General features: G+C 47.6%; 1 protein-coding gene across 1 annotated transcript in view; it reads left to right on the top strand.

Annotated features, from left to right (window-relative positions):
* The first annotated feature begins 1098 nt into the window (after positions 1-1098).
* Positions 1099-22705, top strand: part of LOC100376756 (uncharacterized) — a 39837-nt gene continuing 18230 nt past the window's right edge. Inside the window, exons 1-7 of the mRNA XM_006825689.3 lie at positions 1099-1251; positions 2800-2884; positions 3009-3367; positions 3538-3805; positions 4936-5018; positions 5854-5969; positions 6417-6622. Of these exons, the coding sequence (XP_006825752.2) occupies positions 1220-1251; positions 2800-2884; positions 3009-3367; positions 3538-3805; positions 4936-5018; positions 5854-5969; positions 6417-6622 (1149 nt within the window). The 5' untranslated portion in view covers positions 1099-1219. The remainder of the gene's footprint in view (positions 1252-2799; positions 2885-3008; positions 3368-3537; positions 3806-4935; positions 5019-5853; positions 5970-6416; positions 6623-22705) is intronic.

Here is a 22705-nt window from a genome sequence, read left to right as displayed (position 1 = left end):
CATGCGTCTCTACACACGGTGCAGCAATGGCGCAGAATTTGAGTCGGAGAGCTCTTCGGACGATTTAATCACTGTAAAAACGTCTTTTTTCGTTGTAAAAAGCCCTTTTTATTTCCCGTAAACTGTACCAGCTACGCCCCCCCCCTCCTTAAACAATTCTTATCTGATCTTCAAATTTCGGAATCTTTGCTATGAAATGTCAACCAACGTGAATGTTGGTGCAACATGCTAGTGCTATTATGGCATAGAATTAAACAATACATTTGTTAGAGGTAGAAATAAGTGGACAGAGTGAAGATATTTATCCTGATAATGAGAACCAGATGTTAGTAATATGCTCTCCAAGATCTATGGATAAGTGTAGTAAACGTATGTTACAAGAATAACTCGGTGAAAATGCAATGCGCATTTCTCGCCTTTTTTTCAAATCTGGCTAGTATTTTATTTTGTTTGAATGTATTACTGCACTATTTGAGAACTATTTTACTATTCATGCAATATGTTATACAGTACATAGAGATTAGTACAGTATCCTCAGACAGAGCTACGCAAGACGCGCACCACTGTACCACGTATTTCGATGGGCTCTGTGCGAACTGCTGTGGAATGCCGATCAAAGAGCCAGTGAAAATAGCTAAATTAAAAAAACAACAAAAAAAACACAAACTCAAAATTATACATGTATATGATTTGTTTAGCCTGATTTGAGCAATGTCCTTAGATAATATATTGCATTATTTCAAGACTTTTATATATACATCATGTTGCACATGTGCAGATTATTCATTTGGTTATCTGATACGAAAATGGCGAATAATTGATTCCGAGTAATGTCTTACATGTCAACACTGAATTATTTGATAACAAACGTGCAAACTTGAGCACCCCTGTCGAACATAGTGGAACTTTTGATATGCAAATAATTGTTTACTTTTCAACCGTTGAAGTATAAGCCAAAACAAATACCACAGACAACTTTGACAGGGATATTGCAATGTTCCAAGGGAGGTTAGTTGTGATTTTCATGATCAATTTATTATGAAGCTCGCTGTAATAGCGCCATCATGCGGTATATTGTTGTCCTATCAATGCGCATGCGTGGTGTCGATAATATTCAAAATGGCGGTGAAAACAAACTTGTAATCGTTGTTGTGAAGTGGTAACAATTATTCAGCGCTGAACTTATTTCCTGTTTGAATTTTAAACATTTTCAGCTCAGATGAATTCCATAGAAGCATTTATAAAGTCGGGGTAAGTCTACATAGTCATCATATTCATATAGAAAGCGTTCCATGTATAGCTGTTACACACAGTGACGTTGAAAGTAGAACGTGCATGTTTTGACACGAAACCAACTCAAAACTACATGTAGGTTCTATAATTATATATTTAATATTTCCTGATATTTTTCTCCGTTCAGCCGTGGATAATACGAGTGACGTAAGAACCGTATCACTACGAGTCGAAGACTGCTCTTACGCAACGAGAATTTTCCCCAGGTGAACGAAGAAAAATATTCAGAAATAATATCACATGCACAAGCCAAATATTGTTAGTTTCTTCATGGATGTACTAACCCTCGCATAATTTTAATTCATAATTAAACACTGTTGTTTTAAGAGCTTTGATAGTCCCTAGAATTCCATCTCATCATCATTGAATAAAAAAAATATATACAGACACGCCTGAACGTATTTACCCACCGCATCACGCGCAATTACTATCTATTACTATAATCTGTGATATCATTCAATAAATATATTTGATTTGAAAAAAAATATATTTATTAATGAATAATAATGCACACACAATTAACACATAAAATTGCATAGTTGTTGTCAATAATGTGCCTCTCAACCTCTGAGCTGTTTTGGCATACCAACACGTTTCACCTGAAACTGTTCCCAAGCTTGAGTCTGCATGCATGTAAATCCTTGATGTTAGAGACTGACCGAGGAAGCAACAGTAAGTTCGATCAGCTCCCAAAGATTCTTAATGGCAGTCAAATCCAGAAATTCTGCAGGCCAATTCAATGTGGTGAAATTGACAAAAACATATCCGTAGTCTTGTGGATTATTTAAAAAATTCTTCACAGCTAATGATATATGAACAGGTGCATTATCCTGTTGTAAATAGTCCAATGAGTCTCAGTGCTGATTGTATCATTTAGTTTTGCAATATATCTTTGATTCCTGATCGTCGGTAAATGCACAAGCGATTCTAAACTTGTAGCCTAACCCCCCCCCCCCCCCAACACCATGACTTTTTGATTATAGGTTGAATGATGAATGAACTTAACTCGTACTGTAACTCTCACCTGGTATCCAACGTACAGTCAATCTTCCACTTCTAGGAAACAGTGTAAACTTCAGATTTGTCCGACCAGATAACTTATGCCTACTGCACAGTCTGTGTTGTTTGGCAAATTGCAACCACACTGTGATGTGTCTGGGTTGTAGTTCTGGTTTTATTTTAGCAACACAGCCTAGAAGATTACCATCCTTATATAGCTTTGATTTCATGCAAACTTTTCTCAGTGAGTTGGTTAAAATTGCCACGCAAATCACGGGCAGTGTGAACCCGACTTGCTGAACTTGAATGAGTAGCTGGTCTTTAGTTTTCGTTGTACGCCTTGGTTGACCTTACCCCAGCTGCCTCTGTTTGTTTCTCTGCTTTGCTATTAAAAATAGACTCAGTACATTTGCTCGACGATTTGTCTGAAACCTTATCTATTATCTATTAAAATACTAATCTTCACAATATAAGGGTGTTGTATTTTACTATGTCTGAAATTTGTAGTGTTGACCCGTTTGCTGAAGACCCATTGCCAAAGGGACATTATTATCCATCACTTGAAAGAAAACTTAAGCATCAGGATAAACAGGTTTGTATTTTGTGGTGTATGGTATTTTCTCAATAATGATTATAAGCTTGATTATTTGATTGATCACAAATCTATACGGCAATCATATTAATTTAATTTACTTTTCTTGTGAATAACTTATTAGATTTTCCTTAGCCCAGAGAAAAATCCAAAGATGGTTGATGAGCCTGAAAACGAATTAACAAAACAGAGTCCAGGAATTGAAGAATTTTTGGCAAAAACAAACACATACTCAAGAAGGGAATTACCCACCCATGACACACCTAGTCCAAGGGATACATCATCAAAATTTGATGAATCCTGGCCATCAAGTGAGAGACCCTCAACGATAGTGAGTCCTGAATATTTCAGACCCCCATCTGCTACTGTGCCCCCAAGTAGTATAGCCGATATAATGAGAAGTACGCAAAGATCTACTTTTGATGATTTTGATAGAAGGAAAACACAGCCACCTACTCCACCTGAGGATTCTACACTTGCCAAGTAAGTTTAGTATTGTATTTGTAGTGCACCTAACACCATACAACAAGTGGTGTATGTACTTTGTCCAAAATTGCAAAGAAATTTAAAAGTATTTGCACCAGAATGTGTTAATGAAAAATAGAAAAGAATTATTTTTCTAATATATGTTTTTATAATTCTATCAATGTTAGATTCATACATCGGTTTCGGTATGCTGAACCAAAAAGCAGAGAAGAAAGGTCAAAAAATGTTGGGGAGAAGGCACAAGATTTTTGGTGGTTATCTCCTCCAACCAGAAGTTCCACACCATCAGATATTAGTGTATCACAGGGCCCACAAGGTTCTAGTCCTAGAAGGCTGAAAACTGGAAGATCGGCACGATCTCCTAAAAGTCCATTCAAGATTAGTCAAGTTAGAGGAAGATCATTGGATAAGAAAAGTACAACCTCCGTCACCTCGGTAGGTTTGTAGTTCCTAGTAGTTAATGCAGTGTGGCAATAATATAGTACTGGGTAACTCAAATAAGCGTAGCACATGGGGGAAGGTATTTTTCTAACATGAATGCTTGACCATTACTATTGCCCATATTTGGACATTGCTATACATTATCTGATGATACAGTATTACTTATTGCATTCAATTGGCCCTGAATCTGCATAACATTTTGACATTAATGTTGGCACCTTTTTTAGGTGTTGCATGGTTTGTGGTATAAAAGTAAAAGCATATTAATACAAGCAAATCAAAATAAATGTCACTCCAAATTAATCACGTCCAAACAGTGCTATATTGATTTCAGAATTGATTATATGGTCATCAGTGTGTCTGCAACTTGCACACTGTCTCACATTGAATCAACCCCTCTTTCATTTCTTGGTTGTTTGTCATTGCTATAATAAATAAAGATCAGAGACGACCAATATTTATCCCAACACAGAGAACCAATGCAGTTATATCATGAAATTTTCAAAATAGATCATCAATATGATATTGTAATGTGCGTATTTTTGTGTGATAATGTCTGTTTCGTCATTTTAAAAATGTTCCGGAAATCAATGATGATGCAACTCAAAATGCAATATTCCCTACTTATCTGACACATTGTAATAAAAACTATCTTTTGGATAATTGTTCGAGGAGGGTGCTCGACTATGCATCCACTTCCTAAAAAACATGATTTTTCAAATTGAGTACCCTGGGTGAACGAGTATGGGTCGGTATTTCATCATTTTTGTTATCGTGATGAAAAAGAGCAAGGTATAGAGAGAGTTCATGTATGTTGTCATTGGATATTGATTTTGCTTTAATTTTGTGAAAGGAGTCACAGTGGCAGGGCTAGTACTTAAAGGGTTGAGACGACACCGTTTTAATTGCCTTAGCACACAGGAATACTGGTACTTCACATAGAAATATGTATGTTTTGAAAGCACAAAGACAATTCTTTGGGCATTGCCGTCAAGACCTGAAGGGACTTTCATGAAACTTATAGTGGTAATCTCACTACATTGTATGTGTTTTTAATCACTATTTATTGCATGTATTGCTTTGAAAATATCATACATAATTTTTATGTATATTCTGTGTTGCAGGGTGAATCAATACCATTAGACTTTCCTGATGATAGACTGACTAGTAATCTTCAAACCAGAGCTCAGAAATTACTTGAGAGAAGGTAAATTATCATATTGTTATTGACTTCTGTATGGGAAACTCACAATGACTTTGCCGTTACCCTGTTTGTGTCTGTCTATCACAAATTCAAAATAATGCATGCAACTGAGATCTTTATGACACAGAATAAAGTAGTTTATTCAATCAAAGATGTAAATTAGATCATTCTTGGCATCCATAAGTGGTGGCAATGAACTCAAGATTACTAAAGAAATATTATGATGTATGTGTTAAAACGTCATTTGTTTTTGCCACATGCCTATTGTTTCGTTTACATTGTGAGTGAATGTTCTCTTTTTGGTGAAATTCTTACTAGTGTGGTGCAGTGCAAGGTGATTTGATCTCTGGTTGTGATCACTGGAAAAGTACTGTAAAAGGATTAATTATTCACTGGATTTTAATTTTGCTTATATCGCTGACTGGAAAACGCACTAAATTAAAACCGAGTGAATATGTAAAATTTAGCATAGAACACATTATCTAAATGATAAAACCGTGAATTTAAAACCCACTGATTATGCCTGAAATGGTAAATCATCGAAATTTAAACCCAGTGAAAATCAGTCATTTTATAGTACCACACAGCAAGGTGATATTGAATGCAATTAATAAACATGACACAAAAGTATTGCAACCCACTTTATTTCATTTCTTGATATAAATAATTTCCATGCTTAGTTATGCTTTAAAAGTTGGAAACAACTAAAAGGATACAATATTGAACATTTTTTGAAAGATTGCAAATTAAAAAGATATTTTAATAATTTAAAAATAACATGTTCACCTTGTTTGTCGTCAAGATGTTCCCGTCAACAAATTTTTTTATTTCTCAATAGTGAAAGTACAATTCTGAGTGAGCCCAGAGTATCATCAGAAGGATTAGGTAGTACCACTACCAGTAGTTTTCATGAGGAGCCCATATATAGACCAAGATACAGTGTCACAAAGCACGGTATGTGTTCATTACAGTGTATTAACAAATGCTACTGTTTGTCATTACAGAATCATAGATAGAACTTTGTGAACATCTTTACATTACCACAACTAAATTGCTTACCATGCACATAATATGACGAGTTTATATTAAAGCGTCACAGTTGCCACACTATGCACATTCAAACTTCCTTGTTTTTTACAAGTGTTGTATACATCGTATGGGGCCGATATCAAACATGATACAGTGCAGCGACTGTGGCACGTCAATACAATGTATGCCACTGTCTTCGCATTCTGTAAAATTTGTGTGGATGTGACATTGTTTTTAGCATTATTTGACGTGATGGATATGAGTGTGAGACGTACGATAACCCAGGCTAAAACCAAATGTTTTACACAAATCTTGTGGGAAAGCACTGAAAACCTACTTAGACTGGTAATTCTTTGTATTATATCATCACAGATAAGGAAAATATTCACCATACTGAAATTGATCGGCCATACAGGCCCAGAAGACAGCTAGCACCAGAGGATGATATATTATATCAATGGAGATTAAACAGGAAACTAGAAGAAGCTAGACAGCAAGCAGTGGACCCTACAAGACCAGTATTGACATCTCGGTTGAGATCACCACCAACAAGACTTAGCCCAAGAAAACCTACAAAGGTATGTATTTTATTTGACTATACAATATACTAAATATCTTTTATTTGCTAAGAGACATATTTACAGTATTCACTATATACAAGTCTGTCAATTTCAGTTATGCCTTCCATCACTACATATATGTAGGCCTGTCAGCCTCAGTCATGCCTTCCATCACTATGTAGGCCTGTCAGCCTCAGTCATGCCTTCCATCACTACATGTATGTAGGCCTGTCAGCCTCAGTCATGCCTTCCATCACTATGTAGGCCTGTCAGCCTCAGTCATTCCTTCCATCACTACATGTATGTAGGCCTGTCAGCCTCAGTCATGCCTTCCATCACTATGTAGGCCTGTCTGCCTCAGTCATGCCTTCCATCACTATGTAGGCCCGTCAGCCTCAGTCATGCCTTCCATCACTATTTAGGCCTGTCAGCCTCAGTCATGCCTTCCATCACTATGTAGGCCTGTCTGCCTCAGTCATGCCTTCCATCACTATGTAGGCCTGTCTGCCTCAGTCATGCCTTCCATCACTATGTAGGCCTGTCAGCCTCAGTCATGCCTTCCATCACTATGTAGGCCTGTCTGCCTCAGTCATGCCTTCCATCACTATGTAGGCCTGTCAGCCTCAGTCATGCCTTCCATTACTATGTAGGCCTGTCACCCTCAGTCATGCCTTCCATCACTATGTAGGCCCGTCAGCCTCAGTCATGTCTTCCATCACTATGTAGGCCTGTCAGCCTCAGTCATGCCTTCCATCACTATGTAGGCCTGTCTGCCTCAGTCATGCCTTCCATCACTATGTAGGCCTGTCTGCCTCAGTCATGCCTTCCATCACTATGTAGGCCTGTCAGCCTCAGTCATGCCTTCCATCACTATGTAGGCCCGTCAGCCTCAGTCATGACTTCCATCACTATGTAGGCCTGTCAGTCTCAGTCATGCCTTCCATCACTATGTAGGCCTGTCTGCCTCAGTCATGCCTTCCATCACTATGTAGGCCTGTCTGCCTCAGTCATGTCTTCCCATCACTATGTAGGCCTGTCAGCCTCAGTCATGTCTTCCCATCACTATGTAGGCCTGTCTGCCTCAGTCATGCCTTCCATTACTATGTAGGCCCATCAGCCTCAGTCATGCCTTCCATCACTATGTAGGCCTGTCAACTCAGTCATGACTTCCATCACTATGTGGGCCTGTCAGCCTGAGTCATGCCTTCCATCACTATGTAGGCCTGTCAGCCTCAGTCATGCCTTCCATCACTATGTAGGCCTGTCAGCCTCAGTCATGCCTTCCATCACTATGTATGCCTGTCAGCCTCAGTCATGCCTTCCATCACGATGTAGGCCTGTCAGCCTCAGTCATGCCTTCCATCACTATGTAGGCCTGTCAGCCTCAGTCATGCCTTCCATCACTATGTAGGCCTGTCAGCCTCAGTCATGCCTTCCATCACTATGTAGGCCTGTCAGCCTCAGTCATGCCTTCCATCACTATGTAGGCCTGTCAGCCTCAGTCATGCCTTCCATCACTATGTAGGCCTGTCAGCCTCAGTCATGCCTTCCATCACTATGTAGGCCTGTCAGCCTCAGTCATGCCTTCCATCACTATGTAGGCCCATCAGCCTCAGTCATGTCTTCCCGTCACTATGTAGGCCCATCAGCCTCAGTCATGCCTTCCATCGCTATGTAGGCCCATCAGCCTCAGTCATGTCTTCCCGTCACTATGTAGGCCCATCAGCCTCAGTCATGCCTTCCATCGCTATGTAGGCCCATCAGCCTCAGTCATGCCTTCCATCACTATGTAGGCCTGTCAGCCTCAGTCATGCCTTCCATCACTATGTAGGCCTGTCTGCCTCAGTCATGCCTTCCATCACTATGTAGGCCCATCAGCCTCAGTCATGCCTTCCATCACTATGTAGGCCCGTCAGTCTCAGTCATGCCTTCCATCACTATGTAGGCCTGTCTGCCTCAGTCATGCCTTCCATCACTATGTAGGCCCGTCAGTCTCAGTCATGCCTTCCATCACTATGTAGGCCTGTCTGCCTCAGTCATGTCTTCCCGTCACTATGTAGGCCTGTCTGCCTCAGTCATGTCTTCCCGTCACTATGTAGGCCTGTCAGCCTCAGTCATGTCTTCCCGTCACTATGTAGGCCCGTCTGCCTCAGTCATGCCTTCCATCACTATGTAGGCCCATCAGCCTCAGTCATGCCTTCCATCACTATGTAGGCCTGTCAGCCTCAGTCATGCCTTCCATCACGATGTAGGCCTGTCAGCCTCAGTCATGCCTTCCATCACTATGTAGGCCTGTCAGCCTCAGTCATGCCTTCCATCACTATGTAGGCCTGTCTGCCTCAGTCATGCCTTCCATCACTGCATGTATTTCGGCCTGTCAGCCTCAGTCATGCCTTCCATCACTATGTAGGCCCGTCAGCCTCAGTCATGCCTTCCATCACTATGTAGGCCCGTCAGTCTCAGTCATGCCTTCCATCACTATGTAGGCCTGTCTGCCTCAGTCATGCCTTCCATCACTATGTAGGCCTGTCTGCCTCAGTCATGTCTTCCCGTCACTATGTAGGCCTGTCAGCCTCAGCCATGTCTTCCCGTCACTATGTAGGCCTGTCTGCCTCAGTCATGCCTTCCATCACTATGTAGGCCCATCAGCCTCAGTCATGCCTTCCATCACTATGTAGGCCTGTCAGCCTCAGTCATGCCTTCCATCACAATGTAGGCCTGTCAGCCTCAGTCATGCCTTCCATCACTATGTAGGCCTGTCAGCCTCAGTCATGCCTTCCATCACTATGTAGGCCTGTCAGCCTCAGTCATGCCTTCCATCACTATGTAGGCCTGTCAGCCTCAGTCATGCCTTCCATCACTATGTAGGCCTGTCAGCCTCAGTCATGCCTTCCATCACTATGTAGGCCTGTCAGCCTCAGTCATGCCTTCCATCACTATGTAGGCCTGTCAGCCTCAGTCATGCCTTCCATCACTATGTAGGCCCATCAGCCTCAGTCATGCCTTCCATCACTATGTAGGCCTGTCAGCCTCAGTCATACCTTCCATCACTATGTAGGCCTGTCTGCCTCAGTCATGTCTTCCATCACTATGTAGGCCTGTCAGCCTCAGTCATGCCTTCCATCACTATGTAGGCCTGTCAGCCTCAGTCATGCCTTTCATCACTATGTAGGCCTGTCAGCCTCAGTCATGCCTTCCATCACTATGTAGGCCTGTCAGCCTCAGTCATGCCTTCCATCACTATGTAGGCCTGTCAGCCTCAGTCATGCCTTCCATCACTATGTAGGCCTGTCAGCCTCAGTCATGCCTTCCATCACTATGTAGGCCTGTCAGCCTCAGTCATGCCTTCCATCACTATGTAGGCCTGTCAGCCTCAGTCATGCCTTCCATCACTATGTAGGCCTGTCAGCCTCAGTCATGCCTTCCATCACTATGTAGGCCCATCAGCCTCAGTCATGCCTTCCATCACTATGTAGGCCTGTCAGCCTCAGTCATGCCTTCCATCACTATGTAGGCCTGTCAGCCTTAGTCATGCCTTCCATCACTATGTAGGCCTGTCAGCCTCAGTCATGCCTTCCATCACTATGTAGGCCTGTCAGCCTTAGTCATGCCTTCCATCACTATGTAGGCCTGTCAGCCTCAGTCATGTCTTCCCGTCACTATGTAGGCCCATCAGCCTCAGTCATGCCTTCCATCACTATGTAGGCCTGTCAGCCTCAGTCATGTCTTCCCGTCACTATGTAGGCCCATCAGCCTCAGTCATGCCTTCCATCACTATGTAGGCCTGTCAGCCTCAGTCATGCCTTCCATCACTATGTAGGCCTGTCTGCCTCAGTCATGCCTTCCATCACTGCATGTATGTAGGCCTGTCAGCCTCAGTCATGCCTTCCATCACTATGTAGGCCTGTCAGCTTCAGTCATGCCTTCCATCACTATGTAGGCCCGTCTGCCTCGGTCATGCCTTCCATCACTATGTAAGCCCATCAGCCTCAGTCATGCCTTCCATCACTATGTAGGCCCATCAGCCTCAGTCATGCCTTCCATCACTATGTAGGCCTGTCAGCCTCAGTCATGCCTTCCATCACTATGTAGGCCTGTCAGCCTCAGTCATGCCTTCCATCACTATGTAGGCCTGTCAGCCTTAGTCATGCCTTCCATCACTATGTAGGCCTGTCAGCCTCAGTCATGCCTTCCATCACTATGTAGGCCTGTCAGCCTTAGTCATGCCTTCCATCACTATGTAGGCCTGTCAGCCTCAGTCATGTCTTCCCGTCACTATGTAGGCCCATCAGCCTCAGTCATGCCTTCCATCACTATGTAGGCCTGTCAGCCTCAGTCATGTCTTCCCGTCACTATGTAGGCCCATCAGCCTCAGTCATGCCTTCCATCACTATGTAGGCCTGTCAGCCTCAGTCATGCCTTCCATCACTATGTAGGCCTGTCTGCCTCAGTCATGCCTTCCATCACTGCATGTATGTAGGCCTGTCAGCCTCAGTCATGCCTTCCATCACTATGTAGGCCTGTCAGCTTCAGTCATGCCTTCCATCACTATGTAGGCCCGTCTGCCTCAGTCATGCCTTCCATCACTATGTAGGCCCGTCAGTCTCAGTCATGCCTTCCATCACTATGTAGGCCTGTCTGCCTCAGTCATGCCTTCCATCACTATGTAGGCCTGTCTGCCTCAGTCATGTCTTCCCGTCACTATGTAGGCCTGTCAGCCTCAGTCATGTCTTCCCGTCACTATGTAGGCCCGTCTGCCTCAGTCATGCCTTCCATCACTATGTAGGCCCATCAGCCTCAGTCATGTCTTCCATCACTATGTAGGCCCATCAGCCTCAGTCATGTCTTCCATCACTATGTAGGCCTGTCAGCCTCAGTCATGCCTTCCATCACTATGTAGGCCTGTCAGCCTCAGTTATGCCTTCCATCACTATGTAGGCCTGTCAGCCTCAGTCATGCCTTCCATCACTATGTAGGCCTGTCAGCCTCAGTCATGCCTTCCATCACTATGTAGGCCTGTCAGCCTCAGTCATGCCTTCCATCACTATGTAGGCCCATCAGCCTCAGTCATGTCTTCCCGTCACTATGTAGGCCCATCAGCCTCAGTCATGCCTTCCATCGCTATGTAGGCCCATCAGCCTCAGTCATGTCTTCCTGTCACTATGTAGGCCCATCAGCCTCAGTCATGCCTTCCATCGCTATGTAGGCCCATCAGCCTCAGTCATGCCTTCCATCACTATGTAGGCCTGTCAGCCTCAGTCATGCCTTCCATCACTATGTAGGCCTGTCTGCCTCAGTCATGCCTTCCATCACTATGTAGGCCCATCAGCCTCAGTCATGCCTTCCATCACTATGTAGGCCCGTCAGTCTCAGTCATGCCTTCCATCACTATGTAGGCCTGTCTGCCTCAGTCATGCCTTCCATCACTATGTAGGCCCGTCAGTCTCAGTCATGCCTTCCATCACTATGTAGGCCTGTCTGCCTCAGTCATGTCTTCCCGTCACTATGTAGGCCTGTCTGCCTCAGTCATGTCTTCCCGTCACTATGTAGGCCTGTCAGCCTCAGTCATGTCTTCCCGTCACTATGTAGGCCCGTCTGCCTCAGTCATGCCTTCCATCACTATGTAGGCCCATCAGCCTCAGTCATGCCTTCCATCACTATGTAGGCCTGTCAGCCTCAGTCATGCCTTCCATCACGATGTAGGCCTGTCAGCCTCAGTCATGCCTTCCATCACTATGTAGGCCTGTCAGCCTCAGTCATGCCTTCCATCACTATGTAGGCCTGTCTGCCTCAGTCATGCCTTCCATCACTGCATGTATTTCGGCCTGTCAGCCTCAGTCATGCCTTCCATCACTATGTAGGCCCGTCAGCCTCAGTCATGCCTTCCATCACTATGTAGGCCCGTCAGTCTCAGTCATGCCTTCCATCACTATGTAGGCCTGTCTGCCTCAGTCATGCCTTCCATCACTATGTAGGCCTGTCTGCCTCAGTCATGTCTTCCCGTCACTATGTAGGCCTGTCTGCCTCAGTCATGTCTTCCCGTCACTATGTAGGCCTGTCAGCCTCAGTCATGTCTTCCCGTCACTATGTAGGCCCGTCTGCCTCAGTCATGCCTTCCATCACTATGTAGGCCCATCAGCCTCAGTCATGCCTTCCATCACTATGTAGGCCTGTCAGCCTCAGTCATGCCTTCCATCACTATGTAGGCCTGTCAGCCTCAGTCATGCCTTCCATCACTATGTAGGCCTGTCAGCCTCAGTCATGCCTTCCATCACTATGTAGGCCTGTCAGCCTCAGTCATGCCTTCCATCACTATGTAGGCCTGTCAGCCTCAGTCATACCTTCCATCACTATGTAGGCCTGTCAGCCTCAGTCATGCCTTCCATCACTATGTAGGCCTGTCAGCCTCAGTCATGCCTTCCATCACTATGTAGGCCTGTCAGCCTCAGTCATGCCTTCCATCACTATGTAGGCCTGTCAGCCTCAGTCATGCCTTCCATCACTATGTAGGCCCGTCAGCCTCAGTCATGCCTTCCATCACTATGTAGGCCTGTCAGCCTCAGTCATACCTTCCATCACTATGTAGGCCTGTCTGCCTCAGTCATGTCTTCCATCACTATGTAGGCCTGTCTGCCTCAGTCATGTCTTCCATCACTATGTAGGCCTGTCAGCCTCAGTCATGCCTTCCATCACTATGTAGGCCTGTCAGCCTCAGTCATGCCTTTCATCACTATGTAGGCCTGTCAGCCTCAGTCATGCCTTCCATCACTATGTAGGCCTGTCTGCCTCAGTCATGCCTTCCATCACTATGTAGGCCTGTCTGCCTCAGTCATGTCTTCCCGTCACTATGTAGGCCTGTCAGCCTCAGTCATGTCTTCCCGTCACTATGTAGGCCCGTCTGCCTCAGTCATGCCTTCCATCACTATGTAGGCCCATCAGCCTCAGTCATGTCTTCCATCACTATGTAGGCCCATCAGCCTCAGTCATGTCTTCCATCACTATGTAGGCCTGTCAGCCTCAGTCATGCCTTCCATCACTATGTAGGCCTGTCAGCCTCAGTCATGCCTTCCATCACTATGTAGGCCTGTCAGCCTCAGTCATGCCTTCCATCACTATGTAGGCCTGTCAGCCTCAGTCATGCCTTCCATCACTATGTAGGCCTGTCAGCCTCAGTCATGCCTTCCATCACTATGTAGGCCCATCAGCCTCAGTCATGTCTTCCCGTCACTATGTAGGCCCATCAGCCTCAGTCATGCCTTCCATCGCTATGTAGGCCCATCAGCCTCAGTCATGTCTTCCTGTCACTATGTAGGCCCATCAGCCTCAGTCATGCCTTCCATCGCTATGTAGGCCCATCAGCCTCAGTCATGCCTTCCATCACTATGTAGGCCTGTCAGCCTCAGTCATGCCTTCCATCACTATGTAGGCCTGTCTGCCTCAGTCATGCCTTCCATCACTATGTAGGCCCATCAGCCTCAGTCATGCCTTCCATTACTATGTAGGCCCGTCAGTCTCAGTCATGCCTTCCATCACTATGTAGGCCTGTCTGCCTCAGTCATGCCTTCCATCACTATGTAGGCCCGTCAGTCTCAGTCATGCCTTCCATCACTATGTAGGCCTGTCTGCCTCAGTCATGTCTTCCCGTCACTATGTAGGCCTGTCTGCCTCAGTCATGTCTTCCCGTCACTATGTAGGCCTGTCAGCCTCAGTCATGTCTTCCCGTCACTATGTAGGCCCGTCTGCCTCAGTCATGCCTTCCATCACTATGTAGGCCCATCAGCCTCAGTCATGCCTTCCATCACTATGTAGGCCTGTCAGCCTCAGTCATGCCTTCCATCACGATGTAGGCCTGTCAGCCTCAGTCATGCCTTCCATCACTATGTAGGCCTGTCAGCCTCAGTCATGCCTTCCATCACTATGTAGGCCTGTCTGCCTCAGTCATGCCTTCCATCACTGCATGTATTTCGGCCTGTCAGCCTCAGTCATGCCTTCCATCACTATGTAGGCCCGTCAGCCTCAGTCATGCCTTCCATCACTATGTAGGCCCGTCAGTCTCAGTCATGCCTTCCATCACTATGTAGGCCTGTCTGCCTCAGTCATGCCTTCCATCACTATGTAGGCCTGTCTGCCTCAGTCATGTCTTCCCGTCACTATGTAGGCCTGTCTGCCTCAGTCATGTCTTCCCGTCACTATGTAGGCCTGTCAGCCTCAGTCATGTCTTCCCGTCACTATGTAGGCCCGTCTGCCTCAGTCATGCCTTCCATCACTATGTAGGCCCATCAGCCTCAGTCATGCCTTCCATCACTATGTAGGCCTGTCAGCCTCAGTCATGCCTTCCATCACTATGTAGGCCTGTCAGCCTCAGTCATGCCTTCCATCACTATGTAGGCCTGTCAGCCTCAGTCATGCCTTCCATCACTATGTAGGCCTGTCAGCCTCAGTCATACCTTCCATCACTATGTAGGCCTGTCAGCCTCAGTCATGCCTTCCATCACTATGTAGGCCTGTCAGCCTCAGTCATGCCTTCCATCACTATGTAGGCCTGTCAGCCTCAGTCATGCCTTCCATCACTATGTAGGCCTGTCAGCCTCAGTCATGCCTTCCATCACTATGTAGGCCCATCAGCCTCAGTCATGCCTTCCATCACTATGTAGGCCTGTCAGCCTCAGTCATACCTTCCATCACTATGTAGGCCTGTCTGCCTCAGTCATGTCTTCCATCACTATGTAGGCCTGTCTGCCTCAGTCATGTCTTCCATCACTATGTAGGCCTGTCAGCCTCAGTCATGCCTTCCATCACTATGTAGGCCTGTCAGCCTCAGTCATGCCTTTCATCACTATGTAGGCCTGTCAGCCTCAGTCATGCCTTCCATCACTATGTAGGCCTGTCAGCCTCAGTCATGCCTTCCATCACTATGTAGGCCTGTCAGCCTCAGTCATGCCTTCCATCACTATGTAGGCCTGTCAGCCTCAGTCATGCCTTCCATCACTATGTAGGCCTGTCAGCCTCAGTCATGCCTTCCATCACTATGTAGGCCCATCAGCCTCAGTCATGCCTTCCATCACTATGTAGGCCCATCAGCCTCAGTCATGCCTTCCATCACTATGTAGGCCCATCAGCCTCAGTCATGCCTTCCATCACTATGTAGGCCTGTCAGCCTCAGTCATGCCTTCCATCACTATGTAGGCCTGTCAGCCTTAGTCATGCCTTCCATCACTATGTAGGCCTGTCAGCCTCAGTCATGCCTTCCATCACTATGTAGGCCTGTCAGCCTTAGTCATGCCTTCCATCACTATGTAGGCCTGTCAGCCTCAGTCATGCCTTCCATCACTATGTAGGCCTGTCAGCCTCAGTCATGCCTTCCATCACTATGTAGGCCTGTCAGCCTCAGTCATGCCTTCCATCACTATGTAGGCCTGTCAGCCTCAGTCATGCCTTCCATCACTATGTAGGCCTGTCAGCCTCAGTCATGCCTTCCATCACTATGTAGGCCCATCAGCCTCAGTCATGTCTTCCCGTCACTATGTAGGCCCATCAGCCTCAGTCATGCCTTCCATCGCTATGTAGGCCCATCAGCCTCAGTCATGTCTTCCCGTCACTATGTAGGCCCATCAGCCTCAGTCATGCCTTCCATCGCTATGTAGGCCCATCAGCCTCAGTCATGCCTTCCATCACTATGTAGGCCTGTCAGCCTCAGTCATGCCTTCCATCACTATGTAGGCCTGTCTGCCTCAGTCATGCCTTCCATCACTATGTAGGCCCATCAGCCTCTGTCATGCCTTCCATCACTATGTAGGCCCGTCAGTCTCAGTCATGCCTTCCATCACTATGTAGGCCTGTCTGCCTCAGTCATGCCTTCCATCACTATGTAGGCCCGTCAGTCTCAGTCATGCCTTCCATCACTATGTAGGCCTGTCTGCCTCAGTCATGTCTTCCCGTCACTATGTAGGCCTGTCTGCCTCAGTCATGTCTTCCCGTCACTATGTAGGCCTGTCAGCCTCAGTCATGTCTTCCCGTCACTATGTAGGCCCGTCTGCCTCAGTCATGCCTTCCATCACTATGTAGGCCCATCAGCCTCAGTCATGCCTTCCATCACTATGTAGGCCTGTCAGCCTCAGTCATGCCTTCCATCACGATGTAGGCCTGTCAGCCTCAGTCATGCCTTCCATCACTATGTAGGCCTGTCAGCCTCAGTCATGCCTTCCATCACTATGTAGGCCTGTCTGCCTCAGTCATGCCTTCCATCACTGCATGTATTTCGGCCTGTCAGCCTCAGTCATGCCTTCCATCACTATGTAGGCCCGTCAGCCTCAGTCATGCCTTCCATCACTATGTAGGCCCGTCAGTCTCAGTCATGCCTTCCATCACTATGTAGGCCTGTCTGCCTCAGTCATGCCTTCCATCACTATGTAGGCCTGTCTGCCTCAGTCATGTCTTCCCGTCACTATGTAGGCCTGTCAGCCTCAGCCATGTCTTCCCGTCACTATGTAGGCCTGTCTGCCTCAGTCATGCCTTCCATCACTATGTAGGCCCATCAGCCTCAGTCATGCCTTCCATCACTATGTAGGCCTGTCAGCCTCAGTCATGCCTTCCATCACAATGTAGGCCTGTCAGCCTCAGTCATGCCTTCCATCACTATGTAGGCCTGTCAGCCTCAGTCATGCCTTCCATCACTATGTAGGCCTGTCAGCCTCAGTCATGCCTTCCATCACTATGTAGGCCTGTCAGCCTCAGTCATGCCTTCCATCACTATGTAGGCCTGTCAGCCTCAGTCATGCCTTCCATCACTATGTAGGCCTGTCAGCCTCAGTCATGCCTTCCATCACTATGTAGGCCTGTCAGCCTCAGTCATGCCTTCCATCACTATGTAGGCCCATCAGCCTCAGTCATGCCTTCCATCACTATGTAGGCCTGTCAGCCTCAGTCATACCTTCCATCACTATGTAGGCCTGTCTGCCTCAGTCATGTCTTCCATCACTATGTAGGCCTGTCAGCCTCAGTCATGCCTTCCATCACTATGTAGGCCTGTCAGCCTCAGTCATGCCTTTCATCACTATGTAGGTCTGTCAGCCTCAGTCATGCCTTCCATCACTATGTAGGCCTGTCAGCCTCAGTCATGCCTTCCATCACTATGTAGGCCTGTCAGCCTCAGTCATGCCTTCCATCACTATGTAGGCCTGTCAGCCTCAGTCATGCCTTCCATCACTATGTAGGCCTGTCAGCCTCAGTCATGCCTTCCATCACTATGTAGGCCTGTCAGCCTCAGTCATGCCTTCCATCACTATGTAGGCCTGTCAGCCTCAGTCATGCCTTCCATCACTATGTAGGCCCATCAGCCTCAGTCATGCCTTCCATCACTATGTAGGCCTGTCAGCCTCAGTCATGCCTTCCATCACTATGTAGGCCTGTCAGCCTTAGTCATGCCTTCCATCACTATGTAGGCCTGTCAGCCTCAGTCATGCCTTCCATCACTATGTAGGCCCATCAGCCTCAGTCATGTCTTCCCGTCACTATGTAGGCCCATCAGCCTCAGTCATGCCTTCCATCGCTATGTAGGCCCATCAGCCTCAGTCATGTCTTCCCGTCACTATGTAGGCCCATCAGCCTCAGTCATGCCTTCCATCGCTATGTAGGCCCGTCTGCCTCGGTCATGCCTTCCATCACTATGTAGGCCCATCAGCCTCAGTCATGCCTTCCATCACTATGTAGGCCCATCAGCCTCAGTCATGCCTTCCATCACTATGTAGGCCTGTCAGCCTCAGTCATGCCTTCCATCACTATGTAGGCCTGTCAGCTTCAGTCATGCCTTCCATCACTATGTAGGCCCGTCTGCCTCGGTCATGCCTTCCATCACTATGTAGGCCCATCAGCCTCAGTCATGCCTTCCATCACTATGTAGGCCCATCAGCCTCAGTCATGCCTTCCATCACTATGTAGGCCTGTCAGCCTCAGTCATGCCTTCCATCACTATGTAGGCCTGTCAGCCTCAGTCATGCCTTCCATCACTATGTAGGCCTGTCAGCCTTAGTCATGCCTTCCATCACTATGTAGGCCTGTCAGCCTCAGTCATGCCTTCCATCACTATGTAGGCCTGTCAGCCTTAGTCATGCCTTCCATCACTATGTAGGCCTGTCAGCCTCAGTCATGTCTTCCCGTCACTATGTAGGCCCATCAGCCTCAGTCATGCCTTCCATCACTATGTAGGCCTGTCAGCCTCAGTCATGTCTTCCCGTCACTATGTAGGCCCATCAGCCTCAGTCATGCCTTCCATCACTATGTAGGCCTGTCAGCCTCAGTCATGCCTTCCATCACTATGTAGGCCTGTCTGCCTCAGTCATGCCTTCCATCACTGCATGTATGTAGGCCTGTCAGCCTCAGTCATGCCTTCCATCACTATGTAGGCCTGTCAGCTTCAGTCATGCCTTCCATCACTATGTAGGCCCGTCTGCCTCAGTCATGCCTTCCATCACTATGTAGGCCCGTCAGTCTCAGTCATGCCTTCCATCACTATGTAGGCCTGTCTGCCTCAGTCATGCCTTCCATCACTATGTAGGCCTGTCTGCCTCAGTCATGTCTTCCCGTCACTATGTAGGCCTGTCAGCCTCAGTCATGTCTTCCCGTCACTATGTAGGCCCGTCTGCCTCAGTCATGCCTTCCATCACTATGTAGGCCCATCAGCCTCAGTCATGTCTTCCATCACTATGTAGGCCCATCAGCCTCAGTCATGTCTTCCATCACTATGTAGGCCTGTCAGCCTCAGTCATGCCTTCCATCACTATGTAGGCCTGTCAGCCTCAGTCATGCCTTCCATCACTATGTAGGCCTGTCAGCCTCAGTCATGCCTTCCATCACTATGTAGGCGTGTCAGCCTCAGTCATGCCTTCCATCACTATGTAGGCCTGTCAGCCTCAGTCATGCCTTCCATCACTATGTAGGCCCATCAGCCTCAGTCATGTCTTCCCGTCACTATGTAGGCCCATCAGCCTCAGTCATGCCTTCCATCGCTATGTAGGCCCATCAGCCTCAGTCATGTCTTCCCGTCACTATGTAGGCCCATCAGCCTCAGTCATGCCTTCCATCGCTATGTAGGCCCATCAGCCTCAGTCATGCCTTCCATCACTATGTAGGCCTGTCAGCCTCAGTCATGCCTTCCATCACTATGTAGGCCTGTCTGCCTCAGTCATGCCTTCCATCACTATGTAGGCCCATCAGCCTCAGTCATGCCTTCCATCACTATGTAGGCCCGTCAGTCTCAGTCATGCCTTCCATCACTATGTAGGCCTGTCTGCCTCAGTCATGCCTTCCATCACTATGTAGGCCCGTCAGTCTCAGTCATGCCTTCCATCACTATGTAGGCCTGTCTGCCTCAGTCATGTCTTCCCGTCACTATGTAGGCCTGTCTGCCTCAGTCATGTCTTCCCGTCACTATGTAGGCCTGTCAGCCTCAGTCATGTCTTCCCGTCACTATGTAGGCCCGTCTGCCTCAGTCATGCCTTCCATCACTATGTAGGCCCATCAGCCTCAGTCATGCCTTCCATCACTATGTAGGCCTGTCAGCCTCAGTCATGCCTTCCATCACGATGTAGGCCTGTCAGCCTCAGTCATGCCTTCCATCACTATGTAGGCCTGTCAGCCTCAGTCATGCCTTCCATCACTATGTAGGCCTGTCTGCCTCAGTCATGCCTTCCATCACTGCATGTATTTCGGCCTGTCAGCCTCAGTCATGCCTTCCATCACTATGTAGGCCCGTCAGCCTCAGTCATGCCTTCCATCACTATGTAGGCCCGTCAGTCTCAGTCATGCCTTCCATCACTATGTAGGCCTGTCTGCCTCAGTCATGCCTTCCATCACTATGTAGGCCTGTCTGCCTCAGTCATGTCTTCCCGTCACTATGTAGGCCTGTCTGCCTCAGTCATGTCTTCCCGTCACTATGTAGGCCTGTCAGCCTCAGTCATGTCTTCCCGTCACTATGTAGGCCCGTCTGCCTCAGTCATGCCTTCCATCACTATGTAGGCCCATCAGCCTCAGTCATGCCTTCCATCACTATGTAGGCCTGTCAGCCTCAGTCATGCCTTCCATCACTATGTAGGCCTGTCAGCCTCAGTCATGCCTTCCATCACTATGTAGGCCTGTCAGCCTCAGTCATGCCTTCCATCACTATGTAGGCCTGTCAGCCTCAGTCATACCTTCCATCACTATGTAGGCCTGTCAGCCTCAGTCATGCCTTCCATCACTATGTAGGCCTGTCAGCCTCAGTCATGCCTTCCATCACTATGTAGGCCTGTCAGCCTCAGTCATGCCTTCCATCACTATGTAGGCCCATCAGCCTCAGTCATGCCTTCCATCACTATGTAGGCCTGTCAGCCTCAGTCATACCTTCCATCACTATGTAGGCCTGTCTGCCTCAGTCATGTCTTCCATCACTATGTAGGCCTGTCTGCCTCAGTCATGTCTTCCATCACTATGTAGGCCTGTCAGCCTCAGTCATGCCTTCCATCACTATGTAGGCCTGTCAGCCTCAGTCATGCCTTTCATCACTATGTAGGCCTGTCAGCCTCAGTCATGCCTTCCATCACTATGTAGGCCTGTCAGCCTCAGTCATGCCTTCCATCACTATGTAGGCCTGTCAGCCTCAGTCATGCCTTCCATCACTATGTAGGCCTGTCAGCCTCAGTCATGCCTTCCATCACTATGTAGGCCCATCAGCCTCAGTCATGCCTTCCATCACTATGTAGGCCCATCAGCCTCAGTCATGCCTTCCATCACTATGTAGGCCCATCAGCCTCAGTCATGCCTTCCATCACTATGTAGGCCTGTCAGCCTCAGTCATGCCTTCCATCACTATGTAGGCCTGTCAGCCTTAGTCATGCCTTCCATCACTATGTAGGCCTGTCAGCCTCAGTCATGCCTTCCATCACTATGTAGGCCTGTCAGCCTTAGTCATGCCTTCCATCACTATGTAGGCCTGTCAGCCTCAGTCATGTCTTCCCGTCACTATGTAGGCCCATCAGCCTCAGTCATGCCTTCCATCACTATGTAGGCCTGTCAGCCTCAGTCATGTCTTCCCGTCACTATGTAGGCCCATCAGCCTCAGTCATGCCTTCCATCACTATGTAGGCCTGTCAGCCTCAGTCATGCCTTCCATCACTATGTAGGCCTGTCTGCCTCAGTCATGCCTTCCATCACTGCATGTATGTAGGCCTGTCAGCCCCAGTCATGCCTTCCATCACTATGTAGGCCTGTCAGCTTCAGTCATGCCTTCCATCACTATGTAGGCCCGTCTGCCTCAGTCATGCCTTCCATCACTATGTAGGCCCGTCAGTCTCAGTCATGCCTTCCATCACTATGTAGGCCTGTCTGCTTCAGTCATGCCTTCCATCACTATGTAGGCCTGTCTGCCTCAGTCATGTCTTCCCGTCACTATGTAGGCCCATCAGCCTCAGTCATGCCTTCCATCGCTATGTAGGCCCATCAGCCTCAGTCATGCCTTCCATCACTATGTAGGCCTGTCAGCCTCAGTCATGCCTTCCATCACTATGTAGGCCTGTCTGCCTCAGTCATGCCTTCCATCACTATGTAGGCCCATCAGCCTCTGTCATGCCTTCCATCACTATGTAGGCCCGTCAGTCTCAGTCATGCCTTCCATCACTATGTAGGCCTGTCTGCCTCAGTCATGCCTTCCATCACTATGTAGGCCCGTCAGTCTCAGTCATGCCTTCCATCACTATGTAGGCCTGTCTGCCTCAGTCATGTCTTCCCGTCACTATGTAGGCCTGTCTGCCTCAGTCATGTCTTCCCGTCACTATGTAGGCCTGTCAGCCTCAGTCATGTCTTCCCGTCACTATGTAGGCCCGTCTGCCTCAGTCATGCCTTCCATCACTATGTAGGCCCATCAGCCTCAGTCATGCCTTCCATCACTATGTAGGCCTGTCAGCCTCAGTCATGCCTTCCATCACGATGTAGGCCTGTCAGCCTCAGTCATGCCTTCCATCACTATGTAGGCCTGTCAGCCTCAGTCATGCCTTCCATCACTATGTAGGCCTGTCTGCCTCAGTCATGCCTTCCATCACTGCATGTATTTCGGCCTGTCAGCCTCAGTCA

The sequence above is a fragment of the Saccoglossus kowalevskii genome, chromosome 1 (genome assembly GCF_978046115.1).
Source record: "Saccoglossus kowalevskii chromosome 1, keSacKowa6.1, whole genome shotgun sequence".
Lineage (NCBI taxonomy): Eukaryota > Metazoa > Hemichordata > Enteropneusta > Harrimaniidae > Saccoglossus > Saccoglossus kowalevskii.
This window is presented reverse-complemented; position numbering and strand designations above follow the sequence as displayed.